Here is a 27147-nt window from a genome sequence, read left to right on the forward strand (position 1 = left end):
AAGATTTGATTAATGAAAGGAACTTGGGCTGAAGGCTTGTCAGATTTCTGATAAAAAATGATCACTAAATTACTTATTTTTTGTTCCAAGTCTCTGGAAATTTAGGATTTAATAAATTATTTAATGTCAGAAAGGGGGTCCCCTGCTCTGCAACCTACAGATAACACATGGGTGGCTTCATTTTATTTTCTCACTAAAGCAATAGTTTATTATTTAAATAGAACAAAGAAAAAAATACGGAAGAAAATAAAATCCACAGAAAGTATTTGCTGTTAAGTTCAGATTTATGAAAATGGTCTTGGCTCCTGTATTTTTTTTAAAAAACTAACAGCAGGAAAGAATTATAACTTAATGGGTTTTATTTCACACTTCACAGTGTGAGGGTGAGGAACACCTGCCCTTATATACAGTAGTTCAGGGGTTCGTTATCATAACGCACTTACACCTGGAAGTGCATTAAAGTGCACAGAACACAAACCTCTGCAGAAACATGTGATTGAAGATGGCAGTGTTTAATTGTCCGTCAGCTGTCTTGAAAATATTCTAAGTGCAGTTTGAATGAGTAAAGCAAGAGGCATTCCAATGGCATGTAATAAATGGAATGTGCACAGCTAGGTTAATAATAATAATAATAATAATAATAATAATAATAATGGAAATGAAAGTACAAAAAAAACAGAATACAGGGACAAATGAAGAAAAGGAAATGAAAATGAGAAAATGAGAACTTACGGGCTGTCCCCAAGCATCTTTACATCTACGATTACGACGATCCCCACTCTGAACGCAGCATGGAGATCGGGAGGAGCAACACAACCATTTAAACACAGGGCTTTTCCCCGCGGGCACGAGACAGCTACTGGACCTGCACTCAGGCCACTCAGGACAGAGGAGGGCGGTCTGGAGCCAGGACCACGTGAACGGGTGGAGAAGAATTGCTCTGGGGAGCTGAGGGCAAGCAGAGGGGTGTTTTCAAACATGCGGCTGACCAGGGGAGCTACAGGACACGAGGCTTAAACTTGTCGCTAAAACCACTACTCCACAAAACAGGAATGAAGCTCAAAAACCAAGCGCAAAGGAGCCGAAATGCTGAATGTTCAGACAAGAACACGCTTTACAGCATGCAGTACTGGCTTAGGCCTCTTTAGTTAAGGGGCATCTAGCATTAAATGACTTTGAAGCACAAACGCTGCAATTGAACAGCAGGAGAGACGCCCACTTTGTTAGGATGGTGGGTAGAGAGGAGTATGAATTGAAGAGAGGTTTTAGCAGCAAAAAAATGCAAATGTGATGGGCTTTGAATGTGCCAGAACTATTTCTCTAGTTATTTAGATCCCTATTTCATTTGACTACTGTACATCTGTGAGAAGGTTTACAGAACAGGCCATTTAGAATTCTGACTGTAAAAACGTTAAATTTGTAGGCACTGAAACGAACATTATTGAAGATATATTAATACCGTTATTACATTCTCCTACGGCAAGAGCCTTTTAAAATGAATTTGAAGATAAAGAAAGCAATTTTAATTCATTCGTCAAACAGGTTTCCTTTCGATAATTTAGTATTCATTAGTCAAGGCTGAAATCTGAAGTGGTTAATAGGAGCTTCACTGAAGTATATCAAAAATTACAACTGCATGCAAATACTCAACTAAAAAAAAACAAAATTGTTGTTTCGAGTGAAGTCTTACTTAATGTGGCAGAAAGCACTAATCCTACATTAACCCACATTTTTCATCTCAACTTCCCAACAGCATAGTCTAACACAGGAGTGGCTACATTTGCATTAACACAGGTATTGTGACTGGGAAAATTAGGGCATATACTGATTGACCAAGCAGGCTCAGCGAGAAGATAAAGGTCAACAGGGTGACAACATCCTTTCGTACTTTTAAGTAATTTGAATCAATGTCAGTAAACAGAAGCACCTAAACTTTTCAGACCTAGTTAAAGAGAGACACCAACCAGCCAGATGTTCACCTACGTCATCTAAGTGGTAATGTGATTAAAAAAAATACCAGAAGCATTATCGCAATCAAGGAGAGTGGACTGCAAATCCCCTGGTTGTGATGTAGAAAGCTGACTCCAATCAATAACAGCGAATGTCCAGTGCACTAACAGGATTTACCTTTTTTTTTAACATTTCTTGGATAAGTTGCTGAAAGATGACTAGTTGACACATGTGAAGGTGCATTTTGTATTGAATCCTAGGATCTGAGCTTTAAAAGAGGGACCTGTTACGAGTTCGGCTATTCAGCTTCAATGACCTTTCATGACCCCGGAAACAAAAATTGCAAAGCCTGCAGCCACTTTTCCAGCCATGAAGATTCTTGAAGGATGCAGTACTGAAGGAGAGCTCTTGACAAACCTCCCCAGATGCCATGCCATGAGTTTCACTCTGGGAAATCATCTTCTGGTTAAAGTCTGGCTTGGTCATGGCTACATCTTATACTGTCTCACATTACCATTACAATATCAATAAATATACTTTGGGATGAAATAAAATAATAAAAAAAAACTTAGCTCTAGGTCATTAGACTTTCTCATTAAGGAGCTTTTTTAGAAGCGAAAATGATTCTGTCTTCTGGAATATTTTAAGACAGTAAGCTCTTATAATTTAAAGGCCCCAGGTCTTACTACATTACCTAGCATGTTTACACATACTGTATGCGCACGTACTGTATGCAGAAAATAGCTTTACCAAGTTCATCGCAGAATCTAACTGAAAACTTAAGCTGATATGAAAGGTCTTTGAGCACCTCGCCAATAGTTTAGACTTATTCTGTCTCCTTCTTCTTCCATCATATTCTGCTTCATTAGCAATTGCACACTGGAATAGAGGAATGCAAAGAGGACAATATTCCTTCATGGCCAGAAATGTCAAGATGCAGCGGGTTTCAGTCAAGCAGAACTTACACAGCCCTCCTGTAAGCCACTGGCAGAGTGAAATCCTACCTCACAGGAGATAAGAAAATGCCAATTGGAAAAGTAAATATATATTGAAGTGCAAGATCAAATGACAGTGGGTGGTTCTGTACAGTATCTTCAAAACATATGTCAAGCTCAAGACTTACTGAACTGCTGAACATAGGAGAAAAAAAACACAGCAGTTTACTAGACCATCTTCCAAGATTCGTCTTTGATACTTATGTTTTGAAAACCATAATTAACCACCTTGCCATGGGAAAGAGCAAGTGCCTTTCTCAGTCCTCGAATTAAAGACATCAGTCAGTTTCAGTGGAACGTACCACAAGACGCCTACCCAAGCAGGCAGGCAAAAGACTGCACTCAGGCTGAGAGAAAGAGCCCTGTGTTTATCCCAGATCTTCAAACGACTGAATGGGAGATATATTCCATGTTTTTATTCTGTGTCAATAAATCTGAACAAAGCCAAAACAATCATGAAAAGAAAAGACCCTGGGCTATATCTTTGTAGAGGAGTGCTGTATGTTTTGCAATATCTGGTGTTTGATGATTACTTTTAAAAACTGTTAATTTCCCACCTGTTTGAAGGATGCAATTGCTTGCAAAGATTTGATGAACTCTGCTCTTGCACATAATGCTTAATTTGTGAAGGAGTCAGAAGGCAGTTATTTGCATACCTTTAACAATCTTCTTCTAAGTTCCTATAACTGCCGAAATTCTGTATTTTTCCACGAATATTTACCAGCAGTGTCTGGCCAGAGAGCTGAATCTGCATTCTCAGCAAGCCCTTCTACCTGCTAAGCTATTTCTGAGCCTTGGTAACAGCCTCTGTACCTTTAATCTCTGCAACTGCAGGTTGTGTTATCAGCCTAATTGTTCCTTGTCACAGCACCACTGCAGACAATAAAAGGTGGACCAAAGACCTCAACTACCATCATACTGTAAGTACACCTTCCAGTCTCTGCAGTCACTATTGATATGTTTCTGTTACTTTTAGTTTTTTGGCACGATTTGGAAAAGATGAAGAAATTCCTGGGACAATATCAATTCAGCTTCCAAAAATCCTTTTCATTCATTGATTAATTTACAGTAAATACCTTTTATACAGCATTTTTCACCCGATTCAACATTTCTACGGAAGATAATTAATGGGAGAAGATACATGTACAAGAGCTTTTATGAACAGATTTGATTGTTTTAGACACATATTGTTCTGCTTGAAGACCATTTCAAATCTGATGTCAAAAAAGGGCTTCATAGACAGATGGCAGAAATGCTCAGTTGAAACCTCAGCTAGTGTTAGGGTTAGAATTCCCACAATACATAGACCATTTTTAAGCTCAGTGCTGGATTTTGGGGCCCGAGTTAGCTTTAGGACGAATGATAATTTGCTCATATCTGCAATTTTATTTTTTGGAGACTTATGGCTGCTTGTATTGTATACTGTACCAATGAGTAATTATATCCCAAAACACATCACATCACAAGTTTTAAGAAAACCTGTTCTAACGGGTATAAACTCTTAATTTTGTCATGTAAAGTGCAACTAGAAGTATAACTGAAGTCAACACTCAATGATTCTTGTAGCTCTAACCCTGCTTTGGCCTAATATGGATGCTGATTCAAATACCTTTTATATAGCATTTTCACCCAATTGTATGTTTACCTAAAGAAGATAGATAATGGAAGAAAATGAATTTCAAACAGTTTTCATCAATGGTTTAGACTGCTTTAGACATAAACCGCTTTGTTTGAGGAACATTTCAAATGTGATGACTGAAATGTTTCAGAGACAGATGGCAGAAATGCTCAGTTGAAACCCCAGCTAGGGTTAGGGTTAGAATTCCCACAATACATAAACCATTTTTAAGCTCAGTGCTGGATTTTGGGGCCCGAGTTAGCTTTAGGACGATTGATAATTTGCTCATATCTGCAATTTTATTTTTTGGAGACTTATGGCTGCTTGTATTGTATACTGTACCAATGAGTAATTATATCCCAAAACACATCACATCAAAAGTTTTAGGAAAACCTGTTCTAATGGGTAAAAACCCTTATTTTTGTCATTTAAAGTGCAACTAGAAGTATAACTGAAGTCAACACTCAATGGTTCTCGTAGCCCTAACCCTGCTTTGGCCTAATAAGGATGCTGATTTACTGTATATTTCCCTCACTTGTTGAAATCAAATGAAGCTAGTCCCTAACAGTGCCTAATCCCTTGTGTATGAACATTTACATTTACATATGTTTTGGGAATGTCCAGATGTCTTACAGGTATTCCTTGCTTTCCTCCCGTGTTCCTGTTAAATGCTACTCTCATTTTGACCTGAAACGGGTTTGGTTGGCTGGTCCCACCAGGGCTAAAGTCAGTTTAGTACAGTGCTATGTGCCTCTGCCTTGTCTACCCAGGCATCACTGGATCCTGTCCTGCCTCCTGGAAATGCACAGCATGGCTCCTGCGGCTGCTCAGATCCACAGTGCGCGAGTGGAGGAGGAACCTGGCGTCCTTCAGAGCTGCTGGACTCGCCTTTTGTTCCATTGATTGGAATCTGAAAGGGGGTAACACTGAAGAATTCAGAGCAGTGGGACCCAGAAGAGTCTGAACAAAGGCAAGGAGAAGCAGAAAATGGAGCAGCCAGTTATATGTTACATACCAAGCAGTTTCTAGACCACTTTTCTGTTGCGCGATCTGTGGAAGCGCTGTGCCACGCACAAGGGATGTCGCCCTTTACAGTATTCAGCTCATTAGCCCAGAGCAAACGTGAGAACAAGCCATGTCTGAAGAAAAAGCTGGACCAGATGACGTCTTACAGCATTTTTTCTGTCCTCCAGCAGAGCACATCAAAGCAAAGGTGTGCTGTAACTGCAAAATTGGTAAGATGTATTTATTTTTGAAAAAAAAAATCTATCAGGTGCAGAATGTGGGCAGCTATTTCGATAATACATTTTCTGAGACCATAACAAAACCCAGGGGAGAGAGGCTGACTATGGAGTTGCAGGCTGGAGGCTAATCTAAATGGAAATCGCTCACCAGCTGAGGAGCATTTTGCAAGACCCCTAACTATGGGGTTGTACTGTGGGAAATGGCAGCCTACCTGTAGGGAATCTGGGCTAGAATGGGCGTTTTCCATCTCTCTGATGGTCCAAGGACTCCCTCATTGCAGTAATGGGCAGTTTGCATTTTGCAGGACAATTATCTGCAAAGGTGGGAACTGCTCTTCTAACATCTTGTCGTGTGAAATGGCATTCGTGTGAAACTGCCAGAAATAACACATCAGGATGCACATGAGAGAACTGGCACTGATAAACCAGCCTCTGGTTACCTTTTAATTGAAGGGAGTGAGCTAACAGCCGTGACCTTTGCATTCAGAAGTGACAGACCTCAAGGAACATTGCAGTTACCCAACAAGAACTCCTGTGGCTGAAAGCGATAGGTGAAGACAAAAAAAACAAACACAAAAAGGGGTTTAAAGCTCTGAAATTTGTTGTCACACACTGAGAACTGACCTACCAATATGCAAGGGGTTAATCTTCTTTTTTGAGAGTGCATCAGAACAGCACTACTTATATGAACTCCGAGCTAGGGTAAAGAGAACGACTGGAGAAAAACAATTGCCAGAGAAAGAGTGACAACCATTTCTTCTGAAGTAGAACACATTTATCACACCCTGATTACAGGCCTCACAACCTCACTTTATCATTGGATAAAATCAGAATTAAAATTCCTTTTTCTTTGCATATCCACCTTACCACTGCCCAGTGTTTAGAAGAGAGCTCTGAGAGCCCTATCCATTCTACAGTATTGAAGAATGAAAGCATGCGAACAAGCCATCATATGTGGAGTTGGTCATTTCATTTTTTTGCTAAATGGAGCCGTTGTATTTGTTTATCATGTTCACATTGATAGAATGCCCTTCAATCAAGAAAACAGTTCTGTACCCCCTATCTGAACCTGTCTGGGGAAGGAGGCTATGAAAAGCCACTTGTGGCAGGAGCTGATTTTCAAAGGTACAGGATACAGGAGAATTCATATGGAAAGATGAAGGATTAGTGAGGTGCACAGTCATCCAGGGATGATCCGAGGCTAACAAATGACTGGAGAACTGCTGTACAGTAATCCAATAAACTTTTATGTTAGCCAAGACTTGGAGAAACCGATGTTAGTTGTCTTTCATCTAACTAAGGAAATGACCTTGCTTGACAAGGAATACTATTGTTCCCTCTAAAGCATCCTTTCACAAAAAAATGTAGTCAAAAACTAATATTCTATCCTCCCACGTTAACTTATAAAAATAAAGAAAATGTTGCACAGTACTTTAAAGGTCAAATATAGTTTTTGTATTACATGCAAAGAAAAATACAGTAATATAAAAACTAAATAACAGCCTGTACACTTTTAAAATAAAGAATTAAGAATTGATATTACAGGCAGGATGTTTTTACTGACATTTTTCAAAATGTATTCCAGAATCCATTGTATATATGTGGTGCATGATTTGAAGGAGAGACATACTGAACATGTTTTAAAATAGGAAATTATATTTCTAACTTTAAGCATAATCACCAGATCCACTCAGTGCATTGTTCAATAATTAAAACATTCTAAGCATGGGTAGTGGTCAAAATAAAACTGTATTATAAAGTGTAACTACTATAGCATTAAAAACATTTGTTTCACTTTCTTTAGTGTTTCTGGTCTACTCAATTGAACTTGAACTCTGTGGTAGTAGATGTATTTTGTTTTATTTCTCATTTATACAAGGTTATTTAAAGCTGTAATAGGATGAACAAGCTTTTTCTACAGTATGTCGCTATTAACCAGATCCATGTTCATGTAAATACGGGTAACTGTATCTGCTTGGCCGTTGTTCACTCTTTAGAAAAGAAATATGAAGCCACTGTTTGAAAATGTGATTTTCAGGAAAGCTGTTCTCTATCATGATGTGTCCAGAAAGGAGTGACCTATCAACAGCAACTGTATGTGAACCAATTAACAAAAAAAATACAGGCCACAGAAATACCTTCATTATTTGCTAATACAGTTATCAGCTCTCCACACGCAGATTGACAATCACTCAGGCAAGGAAGCATTGAAACAAGAAGAGGGGTCAAAGGTCAAGAGGATAGCCAACTGCTCAGAAAATCTGGAAGTCACAAATGAAACAGCAACCTAACAGCACCCCCAGTACAGGTCCTCATAACACAGTACCATTGACTGAGCAAATGCTGACTTTTGCCATAAATACAGACAACGGCAATTCAAGACGTTTAATGTAAAATTAAGTAATTGAATCCCATTTCATGCCTTAAACATTACCTAAACAAAGTTCTTAGGAAGTTAATACACACCAAAACATCATATACTGTACAACCATAAAACATCACATACTGTATATACAGTATAATTTCAGGAATGCGCTTTTAAAAAGTGTACAAATTTGAAGTGTACATTTTAAACTTTCCAGTGTCCCAAAACTTCTCTGGCACTTGTTTTTACAGATCACAGCAAAAGATAACTTTTCTATTTATAGAAGAGTAATAATTGCATAAAATCAAGAAGTACTACTTTCAATGTTGACAGCTTTAGAAAATTAACACCTACAACTTGCTATTGACAAGCCAAACAAAAGTTAAGCAATTATTAAAGTAATTAATGAGCCACTCTAAGCCCATCATTAATTCAAAGTGATAATTATGAAGTCTTGCCAGTACAGACAAAAAAATGTTTACTTCCAATGAGCTGAACGTTTAGATGCCCTGGTTTCTAAGTTTTAGTTTCTTCGCAGTCCAGTATAAAGTGTGTCTATGAAAAAACGGAATTACTGTATCTGAATTGCTTAAATGTGACATTTACATTTTGCCAGATGGCCCCCTACAATGCGATACATATTAAAAACAAGGTTAAATTGAAGCTGTCTAATTTTTATATCCCTAAATTCGGAATTGCACATTATAAATCAGTGCTCTCGGACACACAGGAAAAGACAAATGTGTGTTTTTGTCCAGGCCTGTGGTGGTCAGAGCCTCCTGTCAGTTTTCATTTTTCATGCCACAGGTCCATGATGACACTGCAGGCTCACAGTCTCCGGGGGTTCCTGTTTGAATTAGTGGGAGACCCCCTGCTGACATAACCCCAATTGTTCCTGGTCACAGTTCGCAAATCTAAACTAACCGGCTTGAACCTGGTCTAACAAAGCTTCCCATGTAAAACACATGATCACAGGGGAGAACATGCAATCTCCATGCAGACAGCACTCCAGAAATTGAACCCAGGGCCCCAGTCTTCACAGACAGCAATGATAACCACTATGCCACCGTGTTCACAAGTCCAGCACAGTATAATACAATGCATAGCATCTTTAGCATGTTACACCAGACTGTAGTGCTGTACTTCACAGTACAGCACAAAGCAGTGTTAGACCCAGAGCCCCAGCACTCACTCTGAGGCAGCAACACTAACCACTGTGCCACCACCTGCCCATGGATCCAGCCTACATTCCTGTGAATGCAGTAGGGAGCGGAGCTTGCAGAGGGAATGGCCGAACACACAATATTGCAATACAGATACAGCGAGACATCTGACCTGAAATTAACTGGTACAAAACTCAGCAAATACACTGGATTTCACGAACCTCTGGAAAAGTATATTTTAAAAATGCCCGGTTTTGTCTTAGACTGATGCTGCTACTATATCTCGGGTTTAATGTTCAAAGCCAGATTGCTTAACCCACATGAAAAATTGTTGCAGATTGACTCTCATCTTGGGCATTTGAGATTGTCAGTAAAAATCTTTACTGATAAATGTAGAAGCTGACAAGTGAGAGATTAGGGCAACTCAAATCAAGTTTTTTTTTTCTAACCAAGAAATAAACCTTATTTCTTTAAGTACTAGACTCTCAGTACCTGTCTTGAAACCAACAGCAAGTCTTTTTGCAAGCTGTTTGCTTTGTTGAGGCTTTTGCACCAAGGGAACTGAGCCAAAGAAAGCAATCTGACCAGCACTAACATGGTTCTGGCCAAACTCAATTATTTTCCAATTATAGACCAATGTTGTGTTCCAACCAAAACATTAACCAAGTCGTTGACGCCAAATGAGCCTGAACTATTTAAAGAGTTGTACCATGACAGGATATTCCTTTTGGGTAAAATGTTGGATCAGCTGTTTACTGTGGACTCTTATTTCCCCATGTTTTTCTTCACACAACTGTATGATTCTTTTCTAGGAAACTATTTAATTACACCCTTGTTACTCACTGTTCATTATCAAAACAATATGTTTTGGAAACTTTAACGAGGAGCAAGATATAAGACCGCGTATTTTCCACCAAGCCTGACTCTTTTTCAGTTGCAGCATACTGTAAAAATGTGCAGTGTGTAACATTCTACTTATTAGCACTTGTTATTGTACAGTTTTTACAAAACATATAACACAGCTGCTGATCAAAGGAAGAAAACAAACCTTTTTTTGTCAGATATTTCACATCATATTTTTACATCCACCTTTTGTTCTACAGTAAATAGAAATGATTGTCTGTTCGGAGAAAATGATGCTCAGATTTGTTTTACCAACAGCTGTAGGAAAATTCCTGTGTTCGTGCAATATTGCTCAGAGCTGTTGAACACATTAAAAGTCCTTCGGGACACCTCTGCATTCTTTGAAATAACAGAAAGACGCACGAGTCGGTATCTGCAGCAGATCGCCCTCGATCACCACTGGCGGTTTCACACCTACAGTCCAGCAGGAAAGCCACACACAGTTCACACGCACGTTCATGCACAAGGCTGCCATGCAATTGCACATGAGGAATGCACTCAACTATCTAAGAATCAATACACAATTAAGCTCTCCACAGAGCAATAACTCAGCTATTTCTCATAAAAATCTAAACTGACATCCTTTGCCAAACACAGAATTGCCATGCACAGCTCAGGGAGAGAGGGGGACAGGTGAGGATGGGGATCCAGGGGAGAGGAGGGGCCCGGCATGGATACACTCTGGAGGAGGTCACATGGCGATTTAGCCTCCTGCTCGGGTAGGGTTCATTTGCATAAATACAAGGGGAAAATGAATGTGATTTAATTGAATTAGTAGCTGTGGATGTAGTTGTGAGAATAATAGCGAATGTTCTAGCAGAATTATAAAAACTGGTCAACTACTTGAGCAGATCAAGGCAAGCGGTGGGGAGGGACATTACATTTAAAGCTTTTGTGCAAACGATTCAAATCTCATTGAGATGTTAAAGATCAATCAATCACCATGGTCCTCCCCAGCACAACGAATCTCATTAGAAATACTATAGATGGAGGTAACCTTGAATAGGTTACTACATTTTGGAATTCTGTAAAATAACTGTAAAAACTGTTTTCTCTTCAGTGGGTGGTGACTTTTAAAAACTAGGAAAGTCCCTTTAATCATTTCATTCATGCTACAGAAACAGTACTGGGGCATAAAAACAGAAAATAAAGCAGAACGGAGCCTCCAAGCTTTTCTGGAAATTCCATTTACACATATAATTACTTTGAAGTTTTGCTTTCAAATGCTTTTTTTCTCTTAGTTATACTAAGGTATTGCCTTCAACTAAAAGAAGCTATAGCATGTGCATGCATAAGTGAAGTAAAAGCGTATATAATTCACAGCTCCACACGCTGTCTAAAAGCCCAGATCCCCAAAATCAGCATGTCAAATGCTGACATGGAGAGCAGCCAAGCCTTTAGGGTCCCCCAAGGGAGGGAGGGATGCAAAAAAAGGAAGAAATAAAAATAAAAATCAGGTTCACAACCAGAAAACACACAGAGATATCAGTGCAGTGAGACAGTGAGGGTGATAAAACCGGGAGGAGGCAGGAGAGAGAAGGGAGTGCACCAGTCTGTGTACCTTGAGGCCAGAGTTTGAGGGGAAAGGCCTATAATGGCATGCGCTAGCGTAAGTTAGGCTGGATGGTTGCATACTCGACAAGGTCCCCTCCAGTGTGAATGGAGCTTCGTGGGCTGGGCGAAGAGGCCAAAGCAGAGGTGTCCAGCTCAGCATACTGGACATCATAGTCCTTGTGGCCAGAGCTCTGGAGACAAGAGAGGCAAGAGGTGTGAGTGGAGAGAGAGAGAGGAAGAATGAGACGGAGAAACAGACCGAAGGGAGGAGAACGAGGTGGGGAGACACAGAAAAGAAGCTGGAAGAGGACACGTCTGTGGAGAAAACCAAGGAAGACAGAAAGGCAAGGCCGAAAAAGAAGGATAAGGGGAGGGAGAGGCCAAGGGGAACATGGAAACAGAAAACAGAATTGTTAAGGTGGAAGAACAAAATAAATGTAAAATGGAAGGGATGTACATTTGTAGAAGAAAAAAAGGAGAGAAACAATGGGAAATGGAAGTAGACCAAAGATCAACACAGGAAAAAGATACCCAAAAGGGAAAAAAGCAAGAATAGTCGAAACAACAAAAAAAGGAATTTGGTGTCCTTCCTCCCAGGTCCCATTGCCTCTGCATGTCTTCAAGAGGCACAATATTGTAGTGTTTACTGACTGCTGGGCTACTGAACAGTATTTGGAAACCATAAAGCCTTGTAGGTTTTCTTTGTACTGGCCCGGCAGACAATGAGCGCAAGACAGCACACATCTTGGACAAGATGCCAATCCGGGCACAGACACACACGCCGGCACCAGAGCCAATTTTCCCAGAAGTCAGTTAACCTGTCAGCATGTCTTTGGGAGGGAACCCGCACAAACACGGAGAGAACAAACAGACTCCACTCAAACAGCACCCCAGGAACTGAACCCAGGGCCCCAGCGCTGCCAGGCAGCTATGCTGACCAATGTGTCATCATCTCCTGTTCCAATATATTCTAAAGATACTGCACAGACAGTGCAACATTAATATTTTCCATTTGCATTAGGGTTAACAGCTTTGTGCACAGCTTTAGCTAAAGCAAACACACAAGCCTCACTGAAAAAAATAAATTCTTAGCTTCTACTGAAATTTTATTTTAGGATGATAAAACCAAAGCTACTCATCAGCTTCCAATCTGGAACTCCTCCAGTTAGACCAATAAAAATAATATCTACATATCTACATTGAACATTTTCTTACATACTCTTTTGAACCAAAGATGATTAATTTCCAGGAATACAGATGCATCCAATTTCTTTTAAAACTAACAATATTCTATCCTATGCTTTGAATCTGGGGAGAGACTGTATCCAATTTTAGAAAGTATCATTTTAGATATGTTTCTACTACATTTGTGGAAAGAACTGTAACATAATTTGCTTTATAGAAGATCTTAATTAGATACTATTAATGAATCCCTAATTAGATACTAATCAATCTTCCCATTTTTTGTACTTTATTTTTCTGAATAGATAGCATTTGTAGGTCTAGTAACTAATCCTGAAATCTTAAGATAACAAATGAATTTGCTCAGTCTGCCCAGCAGTGTGCTTGATCTCATTTTCCAATTAGAAGGCAGAGGACGAATGAAGGGATCGGGGTTTGAATGATCCTGAGACGTCCACTTTAGACAGCAAACAAGAGACGGTACAAACCCCTCAGGAGAAGACACGAGGTTCACATTATGCAGTGTCCTAGAGGAAGCTACGGAAACCCCCACTGATATGCCAAGTGGTTTTCTCCCTCACTCTACTCAGACACTGCATCAGGTACAGGAGCTCCTCTCCTCCACAAAAGAACTAGAGTCTTGTGTGTCAGTTACACTATTGAGACAGTAGCTCTCAATGTCAAACACATTTTCAGAGCATTAGTTTCTATTGCAGCCCGAGCCTTACTGAAAGCTGAACAGAGTAAAGAATCGATACTGATCTCTCTCTGCCAGCTTGCATGCTTAAAATAAAAAGACAAAGCAGTGATACAGTAGGTGTGGTAGAAAAGGTTCATATTTCTGAAAGAAAATCGCTGGCTCTAGTTTAGAAACACTTCTGGTATTTAGGGAATGATCGATTTGAGAAGATGATTGGGATTTCTGCATTTGCCCTCCATCTTTATCTCTTCTGTAAAACTATATGTGTGTTTTGGCTCATTTTCATCTCTAGTTCTCAGTTTCACCCAAATAACAGTGGGCTTTTCCTTCATAGGAGCAGTGGGGAAAAAATTAACGGGCAAAGTCATTTTAGCTTCACAGCTAATTACAGCTACAACTTCCTTTCAGGCACTGACTGTTCTCTCCAGAGACTGGGTCATGGGGCTTGACGAATCTGTTTAATTAGTCTCAAGCCGCATTCCAAACAAGTCACTCAGAGCTGAGGAGCACCAATTCCAGTTGCACTTTAATGACAACTTTTAAAAAACGGACAAGCTCCTTTGATGAGCTTGGCAGTCTCTACAAGACATTCATTTATTGGAAGGAGTGGGTGGTGAAAAAGAAATGATTTTTTTTTTTTGGCTGCCAAAATAGCAGCTCAGTGGCAGGGCGCACGAGTGAAAGCAAAAAAGCGAAACATTTCTGGAATGACATGGTGAATGTCAGAATGCCGCACAGTGAAGCACGAAGAAATGCCATGATACCGATGGAGATGAGCAACATATCCACGCAATCAAGAAAAGTAACTGAAATAGCCTGTACAACTGTTCTAGATTCAGAGGTGACCAATGACAGTCAGTTCTGGCATCCAAAACCAGCACTGTTATTAAAAGGTAATATATTCAAACCAAAAATGATTGCATTGATTCAAGGGATGTGTTCAAGGTGTCTAGAAAATGTGATGCTCTGACTTCGATACCTCTGATGTTTGTTCAGTTTTAAAGCCTAGAAATCCAGACAAGAAATGACAAAACACTAAGGTGCTGAAACTGATTGCCGGCCTCACAGACCATTCCTACCCTCTGAATAGCTATGGGAGTTACAGACGTTTGATATGTATGATGTAAATGGGAGCAGAGAAGTTCGCTGGATGACTGAACCACCCAAGAGATTTTCTTTCTCGTCTTTGCTTGTTTTTGTTTCAGTATGAAGTTTCTGTCGGTTTCAAATAAATGGAGATGTTAAACTTTGCCACAGAGAGTAAAATATCGTTCTTGTTATTTTTTGCAGTGGGAAGTGAAAAGAAATTTCCAGCATCGACCAATGTTATACTGGAGAATGCATTACAATGCTCTAACCGCAATAATAGAACTTCATTGTCACCTACTGTACATAAGAAAGTGAATTCACCGTATGCTACTGTCAGTTCAACATGGGCATCAGCCATGGACATTTATTTTGCCCTTATCAGGTTCATCAGTGTGATTCAAAGTTAATGTGACACCCCCAAGTGCTGCAAAATGGCAAGAATTAATTAACAGCCATTCTCATTACTCAAGCGTAAGCTCCTAAAGACATACCAATAATCTGAAAGGTGTTCCTTGTTAGACAGTTGGGTAACTGCTAACATTAACTGTATAGTGTATACAGCACGTAAATTGGTTCATAAAACAATTCCATCTCCTGTAGCAGCGTGATTGGATGGATTAATTCACATCTGTACCCATGATGCGTTGTGACCAGTTGGTCTTAACACACACCCTAACCTGGAAGGGTTGGTCTTCTTAGATAGATAAGTAGCCAGTTGCCACTGCGTAGCTAATAAAATGTCAACATGTTTTACTGTACTGGCAGGAAGTGAGGAAGAACATCCCAGGTATAAGGGTCTACTATAGCCTCAGGACTAAGGAGACGAGACAACGTGACTGATATTTCTATGCTCCTGCTGCTTGTGGCTGTGGAGGCTGCTGTTGTGTGTGTCTCACATTGTGCGTCTTCTTCCACACTAATTAGCACTGTGAAATGCAAGTCAAACAACTAGGGAATCAGTTGGATTATCATCCAGAAGTAAAACCAGTCAACTCCTTAACAAAGCAATAACTGCAGAGAGGCTCCACTCTGGTTGTTTGTTGCAATGCACGTGCAGCTCTTGGGGGCTGAAAAAAATCCAGGCGAGAGAAGTGGACTTGCCATTTTAACGTACTTTAGGTGTCTATTTTTTCATCCTATAGCTGTGAAACCTTTCCCTCTGACCTCTTACAGTAATTCATTAAGGTTAATTCTCAAACAGGGTTCACATTATAAAAAGACAGTCCTATCCCTGAATGTGAATCTCATTGAAAAGAGTTGTGGCACAACTTTTACACAACTTTTAGTAAGTACTATTGGCTCTTCAACAGTTGTGTGTCCAATCCGTAAATGTATTCGTACTGTACATGCATTACACTGAACACAGAATTGCTTGCTTCTCCCAGTATTAGAACTCTACTACCTAACCAGATCTTTGCTGCAGAACAGGGTAGTGAACTCAGTCAAGACAGAGAAATTAGCTGCTACATCAGTGTGGAGAAGTAGTGGACGCCCTTGTAATTTTGGTTCCAAAAGATTATTATAAAATGAGATAATTCTTTAATACAACATTTCATTCCCTGACCAAGTGGTTAGAGACTTGTGCCAGGGAACACAGTACTTAAAAAAGCTTTTATAAATCACATGGTTCAAATGTAATCATTCACTGCATAGCTGAATGTCTGTAGTGCATACAGTATAATGTGCTTAATGTTCAATTCCTTATGTTTATGAGCTCTGTAATAAACATGGGATGTGTCTTTTAGTTTTACCTGCAAAATTAAGCATGTTTTAAACTGCTACCATAGCATGCAGTAGAGCAGAAACTGCAGCAGTGGTTTTAATAATATTGAAAATAAACACTAATAAAGCTAGTCTGTTCCTTACATGAATAACGAATACCTTCGATAAAGACTTGAGAGAATCTTGTCACACAGTGTCCTTGCAGAGATGCCAGAGGTGATGGACTATCAGCAATAAGCTTCAGCTGAGAACTTTCCTTTATTTATCTTATTTCACTAGGTCTGTCAGTGGAGAACACATTCTCATTTCCAGTGATGAACTGGCAACCCATTTATACAAGTCAGCATTTTTCCTGGAGCCGTCTGAGGGAAGTGCTTTGCTCAAGGATATAGGAGCAGTGTTCTCACAATCTTCCTACAGTATCTACAACTTCGTGCTGCTGCCTCTTTAACACTCTTACTAACCCCCACCACTGTCGACGAGCACTTTCAGTTTCCAAATGCAAACTTTCATCAACAGATCTATGGATTGCACGTTTTTAACACAACAGCGGTGGCTTACAAATGCTGCATACATATATATCATCTAACAAGCCTTCATATACATAACACTCCAATTTAAACAGGAAATCAGAGGCACTACATATTACACAACTGTTTGATTAAGCATTTCTAAGGCTCATGTGATCAAAACTGAAGGACATGTTGGCATTGGTAACACTTTTATTTTGTTTTGCCCGATGACGGTGCAATCGGTATGTGTTAAGGGTTGTGTAACGACACGTGATTGCTTTGGGATTACAGAGTAAGTTGGCACAAGGACAGGAGGATCAGAGGGGATTGTGAGTACAAATGCACAACCGCGTTTTGAAATGAGATGGGGGTGAGATAGCGGTGGTGATGCTGTCAATGGTGTAAGACAGAGAGCCTCACTAGAACAATGGTTTGCAATTCTCTACTATTCTCTACTATGCCCTTTCCCTTAACTTCATAGTGCTGGAATCCCAGCTATCACTTAGAAAGTCTCTGAAAAACTTTGTACTCCGCTGTGCAAGCAGACTCTAGAAATCTAGAAATACCACGCGTTCTGTACTAATAGAAAACAGCTAATTATTAGCTATGATAAGCAAAATGAACCTTTTCCACACCATAAACCCTAGGGCATTTTTCTTTAATTTAGCAATGAAAGAAAGAGGTCAACTAAGAGTTTTCTTTGCTTTCGCAGTGCAAAGTTCAAGGTATAAGTGATGCATTCTGACAGCAGTACTTTCTCTTTGCACTTGGTTATATCGTTTAAAAAAGAATTCTCTTCCTTTTGTATTTCTCAGTGGAGACTGCAGAACGGCTCTTCCGAGTCAATGAAGGCCTGCTGGCTCCCTGTGAGCCAGCCTGCCAGGGAAGGAGTGGGTTGGAGCTCCTGTCTGTGGGCGGTACTACTCACCGACTTGTCTGAGTAGAGGGTGGACTCAGAGGGCGCCATGTCGTAATAAGGAGGCTGGAGAGGAAGCTTCTGCATTTCCTCCTCAGGTTTGTCCAGATGAACGACCTATGGAGACACCAGAGCCCGCGATTGGTGAAGGGGCGCTTAAGAGCTCGGCGCTGAGACAACGAGATTCCCAGCCTCTCACTCTCTCCCCCGGGCCCGCTGCCCAGAGACGTCTGCGGCCCCTCCCCCGACAGGCCAGGCTCTTCCGCTGCAGAGATCCTTGGAGAGGTGGGCTTGCTTTCTGAGGGGAACTTGCAACGCTGCAATAAGGACTCAGACTTGATTAGTTTCAGGTAGATTATGCAGGGAAACTAGTTTTCCGAAGAGAGACCTCACAGGAGTCCTTTGTGCACTGATTCACTGCTGAAGTGCTTCAGATCATCAGATTAGAAATGATTTGCAAGGTAATTGCCACCTAAAGTAGTGCAGTGCTAGGTGACAAAAACAGTGAGGAAAAAGAGTGAGAAAAATAAGCATTTTTATGTTAATTTTTTGAGAAGCATGGCATGCAAAATATAAAGCATCCAGAATGTACTGTATCCTTGTCATCTAAATGGTGAGAGGTGCATTGTGCACCTTTTACTCCATCAGGTAAGCCAGTTGAGAATGAATTTGCTTTTTCAATGACGACCTGGAGACCCATTTATAGAGCAGGGCATTTACTAGAGCAATCTGAGTAAAGCACCTTGCTCAAGGGTGCAGGCCGCATCAACACCCTGGGTATGAACCCACAACCCTCCAGTTGAGAGCCTTAGCCATCACTCCCCATCTCCGCTTATCTGCGTGATTGATTGTAAAAAACTTTACTCTCACCTTCAGTGGAGTGAATGAGCAGCGACAATTTTTAATAATTCCTGTGGACTCCATGCAATAATCAAGTAGCGTTAGCATGACTGCACTGAACTGCTACGACAGCCATGGAGTGGACATGAATAGAATGAAGTGATACAGTACATTGATCATTCCTCTGGAAAAAGCCTCCTGTTTTTTGCCGCATGATGTATTGTGATAAGGTCTTGCATGCGATGCATCCCAAATATCTCGGGTGGTAAAGGCGCTCACCTTAGGTTGAGCACTGTGAACACAGGTCTGAGCCTGCTGGGCCATGTCGCTGGCCAGCGGTGACCAGGATTCCTGGAGTGGGCACACACGAGGGCAGGCTGGGGTAAGTCGGCCCCCTGCAGCCTCCGCCTTTATAGCAAGGCAGTGCTGTTGGCAGTGGCAAGGCAGTGCACCTCTCCTCCGACCAGCACCGAACCTCCAGGACAGCTGTGTGCTGCCTGAGGCATGTAAAAAGACTTGGAGGGTGGAACGTAGGTGGAGTGGAAGAGCCCGCACTTTCTCACTCTCTCCCGTGTGCGGTCCCGGGGTTCGTAGCTGTGAGCCGAGATTTGAAAATCACACAACTGGCTGGGTAAACTAAAATAATTGGTAATTGTACATTTTTTCAAAAGTCTATCATGCTTCCACAAAGCACTGAATATCGATCGTCAACTGCAGTTGTCAACTGCTACAGAAATTTGTAAAGAGCTTTGTAGTATTGATGTGAAGAGCACCGTACCAGATAAAATTATTGACTGATTGCTTGAAATCCAGTTGTGAATTGTGGTCAAGTGGAGAACAGCTTACTATTTTTTCATATTATTCTTTATTCTATGATTTTTAGGCATGTTTTTACCCATGGGCCATCTCATCTGATCCACAGGAGCTCGCCAGTCAACGTCTGCTCCTCTCACAAGGCCTTCAATTTCATTCTCTTGTGCTACCTGGCCCAGCCAAAATCAATGAATGAATGCTATTTGTGTTAGGGATCTTACTGAAGGCTGTGCAGGGCATTGCTGATAACACGCAGGATGCATGCAGCAAATTGATGCCTTGAGACACTTTAAAGTGCCGCTGTTATAAAGCAGAAGCTTTTCATTTTACGGATTAATTCCAGGAAATATGATGAAACCAGAGAAGATTTTTTTAAGTGAGTAAAAAAAGGCTATTTCACCCTTGAATGCAGGGCAGCAGATTTTGGCTGGAGGAATGTTTAAATGGCTAGATGTGACTCAATTGAAACTTTTAAATGTGGGCTAATCCATCGGTGTGGCGAATAGAGATTTAAAAAAAAAATATGAATCCATGACAGGTCATATCTTATTTCAAAGGGATAACTTTTCATAGTATAGAGAATTCTTTTTTCCAGAAATGCCTTTAGATCCCATAAAAACATCTGTTCAATTGACAACGGTCTACAGGGCACATTTTTAAAGAGACAGGGCAAGTCTCCTGGAACTTTTCTCATTTTGTTTTTATTTTAAATGAACTGTCCTACTGTATATGCAGGGGCCAAAAGTTACCATCAGTCTGCAATCTTTTTTAACAGTTTACAATTCCACAGGCTACAGATCTGAGGACCAAGAGTCATTAATACTCCAGCTCCACACATTTCATAGGCCATGAAATTAGCTGTACAGCAGACTCACTGAAAGGCTGCCAACAAGCCTGACTCGTCCTTTCTGTTCATTGCATATACCTCACATTAATGCATGCTTTGTAAACTTTAAAGGGACTTTTCGTTAGATGAGCTGTCAAGCATCCTTAAGGACTGTTTTCTTTTTTTTATTCTCCATGATCTGTCGCTGTTGTGCATTCATCATAGACCCTTGATGGCTTCTCGAGCCAATTGTCTGAACATGGTTTTGTCCGGCAGCTGTTGATCCTTGTTCAGTAAGTCCTTAGGAGAGCTCTTTCCACATGCTCGTACAACGTACTCAGACAAGGCTCGCAGTGCGTGAAGACAGAACCAGGAGGTGGGAATGAAAAGAAAGCAAAACAATGGCACAGTCTGATGGAAATGTGATGAGAACATGCAAACTTACCATATTTTCGCCTCCGACAAGAAGACGTTCCTTTTGTTTGGCCTACATCGAGGGCCCATGTGAAATTACCCCTTGCTGGGGAGGCAGGGTGTGTGCTGTAATTCCACATGAGTTTCAATGTGTCTGACTGACTGCCACAAAATTACCAGCACCTATTAACATGCTGCAGTTACAGAAAACACAACTCTTGGGGCTCTGGAAGTAAGAAAACATTCAAAGTTTTTTTTTTAATGACTAGAAAGGGAATCATCTGGCTCCAGACAATCCTTTGTGGTTTTAGGCCACAAGTGTAGACATCTAGGCAGAGGTAATCAGTTGGGTCGCTTGACAAGCAGGCACAGTACAGAGGAAAGAGGGGGGAAAGGGAGGAGATGGAAAAAGGTTCCACGTTTTCCAGAATTTCAAATCACTGCCATTCCAGCACTTTTCCTCGCTGCTGCATTCCAAACCACTCCAAACCAGATCCATGGCAAGATGCTCCAATCTCCTGTACACAGGCACTCCATTCTCCTAAATCAGACTAAGCAGTAAAGCCCCACCACGCACATCTCAGACTTAACTGCCTGCCTCTCTCTTTCTCCCCAGCCTAATCAGCAACATAATGCTTCACTTTACATCCCTTCACAGCAATAATTTTCACTTTAACCAGCCATTCATCCTCAGCTTTCGAGCAATGCCTTACAGCTTGGGAAACAATCAATCACTTTTTTTTTTCCTCCTCGCAGGCTGAAAAACAGTACAGTCAAATAGAAACAAACAAGCAAGCACCTTTCTAAAATAAACACAAGTGGCTCATTTTCTTAGGCCACAGGGACTGGCATTCGTATTCTTGCAGAAACAGAGTCAAGAAAATCTGAGAGGCAAAAGCATTCTTATTCAGGATAAACAGGGTTTGGTATTTACTGTCCCTGCATGCCATTTCTACACAAAGAGTCAACCTCATTGTTCAAACGAGGCACTGGGGAACTATCAAAAATACTCTTATGAACGCCTGGCCTAAAAGGTTTTGGGGTGCACTCTAATGAATCTTTTTGGAAGCCCCGCTTACCTCAAGGACAATACATAACACATGACTTACTTTACAGTTGTTTTACGTAGTCAAATTACAACAGAAACCTGTTTCCAGTCAAATGGCATACTGTTTATACCGGTTACAGCCAACATCCTAACTGGCAACAAGTAAGTTATCTGGGTGACAAGCAAATTAAAATACTGAATACAGAAATTCCACATCCAGTTCCACTGTAGTACAGCATTCCAATTCATCTCCATAATTTGAACGCATGCAGCACATTCTGTGTTCAAGGTTCATTATCCATGCTCCTAACATGCACACATACGGTTTTATGAATATAGTTCCATGTCAAGGCAAATACAAACATTCCACAACCAACATGGTACTGTTCTTGCAAACTTTGGTAAAACCACTCCTCAGATGTGACAAAGAATGGCTTATCCATATTTACAGTATATTGTTACAACGGGAGATGCAATGTAATGATTTTCATGCAGGACTGAGTAACCAGCAGGCAAACTTGTAGTTCATCAAACACGTCAGGTGAAGTTTTGTTTTACTGCTCCATCTGAGAAAACCAGTGAAAATCTTCACATCAACAATAGCATGCACACAGGAACAATGACACTGCATTAAATAGCAAGCATTCCCCATCATCACCAACACTGTTAATTCCCCCATTATAATACATGGGACTGAAATGATTATCAAAATCTGATCTCTGTAGCTGCTTTTACATCAGGATGACTTTTCCTACATATAAATACACCAACCAACACATTTTTTACAAGTAAAGCACGCTGTAGTGGTGCCTGTTGTGACTTGGCATAAATTGCACAATTTTCTTGGCTGAATCCTTTGGGTTGTTAGGTCTGAGCTCTCCCTAGGTCAGGGGTTAACAACCTTACAATGAAAATGATTTTTTTTATCCAGTATTTTCATCAAAGACCAAAGCATTGTGGGAACTGTAATAGATATGTGAACATCATATACAAATAAACAAAACATTTGGTGAATATACTGTAATAATGTTTCCAGAATGATGAGAAAATGAATAATATATCAGTAAACAAGATTTGAGATTTTCTACTTACCGATGCTGTTAATGCGGCTTCTATTTTTGGACTTATTTCAAGAGTTCTGCAGTGTTTCGGTAAATATTTTGTGGATTTCACGTGCAGGCAAAACTCATTATTGTTTAGTGAATTCCCAGTTTGCTTTTCATGAAGTTCATGTTTGGAAACACTTGTTCACAAAAGTATGCTGACCTAAAGACTGACAAAGGCCCATAAATTACCAGAAGTCTGACTGTCAGTGCCAGTGAAACAATTCCCTTACTTTCAAACACTTATTCAAAACTATTTGTCTTGTATTACCAGGGTGTATTTCTAAATTTCCAGATTCTCACAGCTATACTGTATGCCCGGTCCTCTGGAGTTCTGGAATTAAAATAAGCAAATAAGCCAATTCAAGCTCAAACTGTACCCAATCAACTCCAGTTAATGTTGAAAAAATATGTGCAAAGGTGGTCAGGTACAAGGTACATTTTAACAAAAATGACAAAATTATCTTTCATCCCTGTCAATTTTAAAATTGTTCATTAAATGCAACCTGTATCTTGAGTATTGCTTCTGCAAGGATCACAGTCATTGGTATGTTTATTTCACTCCAGTATTAGGAGATGTTCAGTACCAATGCATTCTACTCAGTTTCCCTATCAAATCAATTCCTTATTCACAGACCTAAAAGACAAGAACCAATGTTTCCTTTTCCCTATAGTTTATATAGGGTGTTTTAATGAGAAGCAACATTAACAAGGAAATACAATTTCTGTATCTATACAGTTGATGATCCATACAGTACGTTATGCATATTCAGAGCACTTCTCTCGCAGAAAAGCTTTAACTTTCTTGAGATGAGCCACAACACCCAGCCTCTTTATATGTACGAGATCATAATATTGGTTAAAGATGTTTTACAGATGCTCAGACTAATGCCTCTTGCCATTATTTTATCGTTGATCTGTACAAAACAAACCATCACTTCACCACCATCTCTGAAAACATTTTACCCTGTGGCCTAAAATCTTATGATACTGCGCTTCACAGTTTTTTGAAACACAGAAACTAGTGTCCTAGTGTGCACCCTTCACTTTGAGTTCAGACTCCTTCAGTTGAAATCGGGATGTCCCTGTCCGTGTCATTTCCTTATAAGTAAGCACTCTGAGACAGCAAAAGGAATATCTGCTCCCCTAGTTTTTACTCTGAGTGGAAAAAGCTCACTGGAAAAAATGTTCGGAAGGGCATCCTAAGGGAACTCATCCATTCTGCATGATCCATTGCAAGAGCAAAAAATACCACTAAGCTTCTAAACGGGTTCATCTGTGGCCACCTTCACAGTTCTGGCTCTTACAGTCTTTGCAGTTAATGGCATACACAGTGTAATTTCATTTTTTAAAATTCTGTAAAGATGCTTCAGTTTTTTTCTTATAAAACACTATTTTCTCCAGCAACAATGGCTATTTCCATAATCTCCTGAGGTACCGTAAACTGGCAGTTGTTGTATGATTTAGATGTTTTTCCCCTTCCAGCACACTCGCACTAAGCTTGGCTCTGCTTTGTACCCCAGCTCCTCCACGGCTTTTTCACATGCCCCCAGCTGCATCGGTTTTGGCAAATGAGGCATTTTCTTGATGTCTTTCACTGTTGAGTTTCTTGTTTTTGGCAAGTTTCTCATTAGACATTACGGGAATCTGGCTGAGTGCATTATAAAAAATACAGCACTCCACTAATTTTCGGAATTCTCAAGATTAATCTTTGATTTCCCTATTTTATGACGTTGTCTCCAAGCTTTTTTATTTCACCTCAATTTCGATCAGCTGGAAATGTAACCTTTTACACCTTTTCTGGTACGTCCAACTGCTCTTTAAGCACATGCTTCCTTTATGCAACCAAGTTCCAAAGACTTTGTTGCCACTCTGCTGTCACGATTGTCATGTGTTGGTAGTCAAGGCTTATGAATAGGAATATGAAAAGGAAGCAGATGCTCTGAGAGTTCAGCACAGCTCCAGAATACTTGAGCTCCACTGAAACAAGACAGTCAACAACAGAAACCTCACCAAGATATATTCTGCAGGGCTGGTCATGTTTCACAATCACAAGCAACTAGGAGAAAATGCACAAGAGTTTCTTCTATAGTTTGGAAAACATCTTTTGTAATGAAAGATGATGTGCAAGCCAGCAAGCACACAGACGCATGCAAACCCCCACAACACAGTACCAAAGACCCGGGCTTAATGGAACTGAAAAGGAAGTCCTTTCATGAACTTAAACAGTTCTGAGACTCTCCTTCCCAAATGGTAAATATTCAGGAAGCAGAAAGAAACCAAGACACCAGACGTCTCCGAAATGTAGGCCCCCTGCACATAGAATGAGTGGAGCAGCCCTTACCTGGATATCATCTGCTGTCAGGTGGCTCTTCATCTCGCTCGTCTTCTTCTTGGGTGGAGGAGGGGCAGGTTTGTGGGCAGGAGGCAAGTCAGTCCTGTGAAGAGGAAAAGGCAAAGCAATCACAGAGCCGTCGACTGCACTCATGAGTCGTGTATGACAACAGCGTTACCACTTTCTAGCCTGACGTAATCAGATCTCAAAGGCAGGCAAGCCTGGTCATTCTGGGGATGAAAGACCTCTAGGGAAATCTAAGAAAATCCAGGTGGCTGCTGTTAGTGTTCATGGATCAACATGTCGTGCTTTTGCCTCTGGATACCACTGCCCTGGTATGGTGACCAGAGACACTGTGCCAAAGGAGATGCGATACTCCAAGTGTCAAACTCATGTCCTGACTTACTGGCTGTCCTGCACTCCAGGCTTGCACAATCCTCCCTAAAGTTCCCTCAGAATTCAACTCGTGAAGTAATTGCTTGCACTTCTCTACCCAGACCGTTATGTAATGGGACTGTTGGCTGCTATGTGTCACCCAGTTGGAGGGTGCCCTCTAGTTATTGATGATGTAAGTCTCCTTCCTCTTGTATATAAAGTGGTTTAGCATCCTTTGGGAAGAAATGCCGAAGCCTATGCAAGCAAGCAACAGGCGCAAGGTGGGATACACCCTTGATGCGACGCTCGTTAGCACCTGCCCTGCGACCCTGAATTGGAAGAAGCGGTGAGAAAATGGACAGATGGATATTCTACCCCAGTTGATCCAAGTATTCAAAAATAGTTTTTCTTTCATACAGGCCTAGTGCTGTATAGTTTGCCTGACATATACTGTATCCAAGTGCCTTGCAAACCCTTGATTAATCACGACTCCATCACCATGGAAACTTAAATTAATTATTAGATGACAGTCTAACTTCCTGACGAGATGTGGAAATCAGCAAGAGAGGGGTGTTTCTGTAAGATCAGAGTGAGCTACGGCAGGCAGCTGTCTGATGGCCAGCCTTACCTCTTGTTCAGAGCAAGAAGGTGAGGCCTGCAGATTGATATTCAACCCCACACATTTGAATTATTTGCTTGACATTTACAACTCTGCTGAGTCCTGACTGCTGTGGTACTGACTGTGCCAGCAATCAACACATAGCAAGTGGATTTTTTGCAAGTGTGTCTCCTTGGACCTTCCTCTCTTTCCACCCATCTGTCTTTCTGTCACGAGTACGTCCATTTTTTTACATGCTTGTTCAAAGACACCTAAGCGTTGGGTACAAAGGATGCTTGTTCAGACACCTGAGTACAAGAAGAGTAAAACAAGACTGGCAATCAGACTACAATCTTTACTATTTATATCCCTCTTCCTCTTTTTGCTTCAATGTTTATTTGGATCTTTTTCCAGATTTCTTAGCTTAGTTTTAAATAAAGTAAAGCCATCAACTGGACAACTTAATAGTGACAAGATTTATGCTGCAGACACAAAAAATAACCAGATTAACAGGAAAGAAACATACACAGAAACTAATCAGAATGCAATTCTGCAGACAAGCAGGCAGGTAAGAAGAGACAGCCTATGCACAGTATGATAAACAACAAGTCATGTTATGTTAATGTAGTTGAACAGCTGCAGATAAGACATTCATCTATGGATGAGAAGTGATGGCCTCCCTCCCAGAGACAAATATTTAGTCCACTGCACCATTACATACGCACATACTCAATTTCACTAGAAACATTATCAGTGTCACATTTCCTTCCTTCTTAACTGCATTTCTTCATTCCTCTATTGATCACGGCAAACTATATAGTGCTGCCATATCAAACTAAGCTCCCCTAAAACCCTCAGGTGAAATCCATCATTTTTGTTATA

General features: G+C 40.6%; 1 protein-coding gene across 1 annotated transcript in view; it reads right to left on the bottom strand.

The window, feature by feature from the left end:
• The window catches only part of LOC148816898 (nectin 1b-like), a 191197-nt gene that overhangs the window by 4945 nt on the left and 159105 nt on the right, over positions 1 to 27147 (bottom strand). Inside the window, exons 8-9 of the mRNA XM_088939622.1 lie at positions 25302 to 25398; positions 17926 to 18030 (exon numbers count right to left, since the gene is read on the bottom strand). Of these exons, the coding sequence (XP_088795748.1) occupies positions 17926 to 18030; positions 25302 to 25398 (202 nt within the window). The remainder of the gene's footprint in view (positions 1 to 17925; positions 18031 to 25301; positions 25399 to 27147) is intronic.

Source organism: Atractosteus spatula, chromosome 22, assembly GCF_055471065.1.
Source record: "Atractosteus spatula isolate fAtrSpa1 chromosome 22, fAtrSpa1.hap1, whole genome shotgun sequence".
Classification (NCBI taxonomy): Eukaryota; Metazoa; Chordata; class Actinopteri; order Semionotiformes; family Lepisosteidae; genus Atractosteus; species Atractosteus spatula.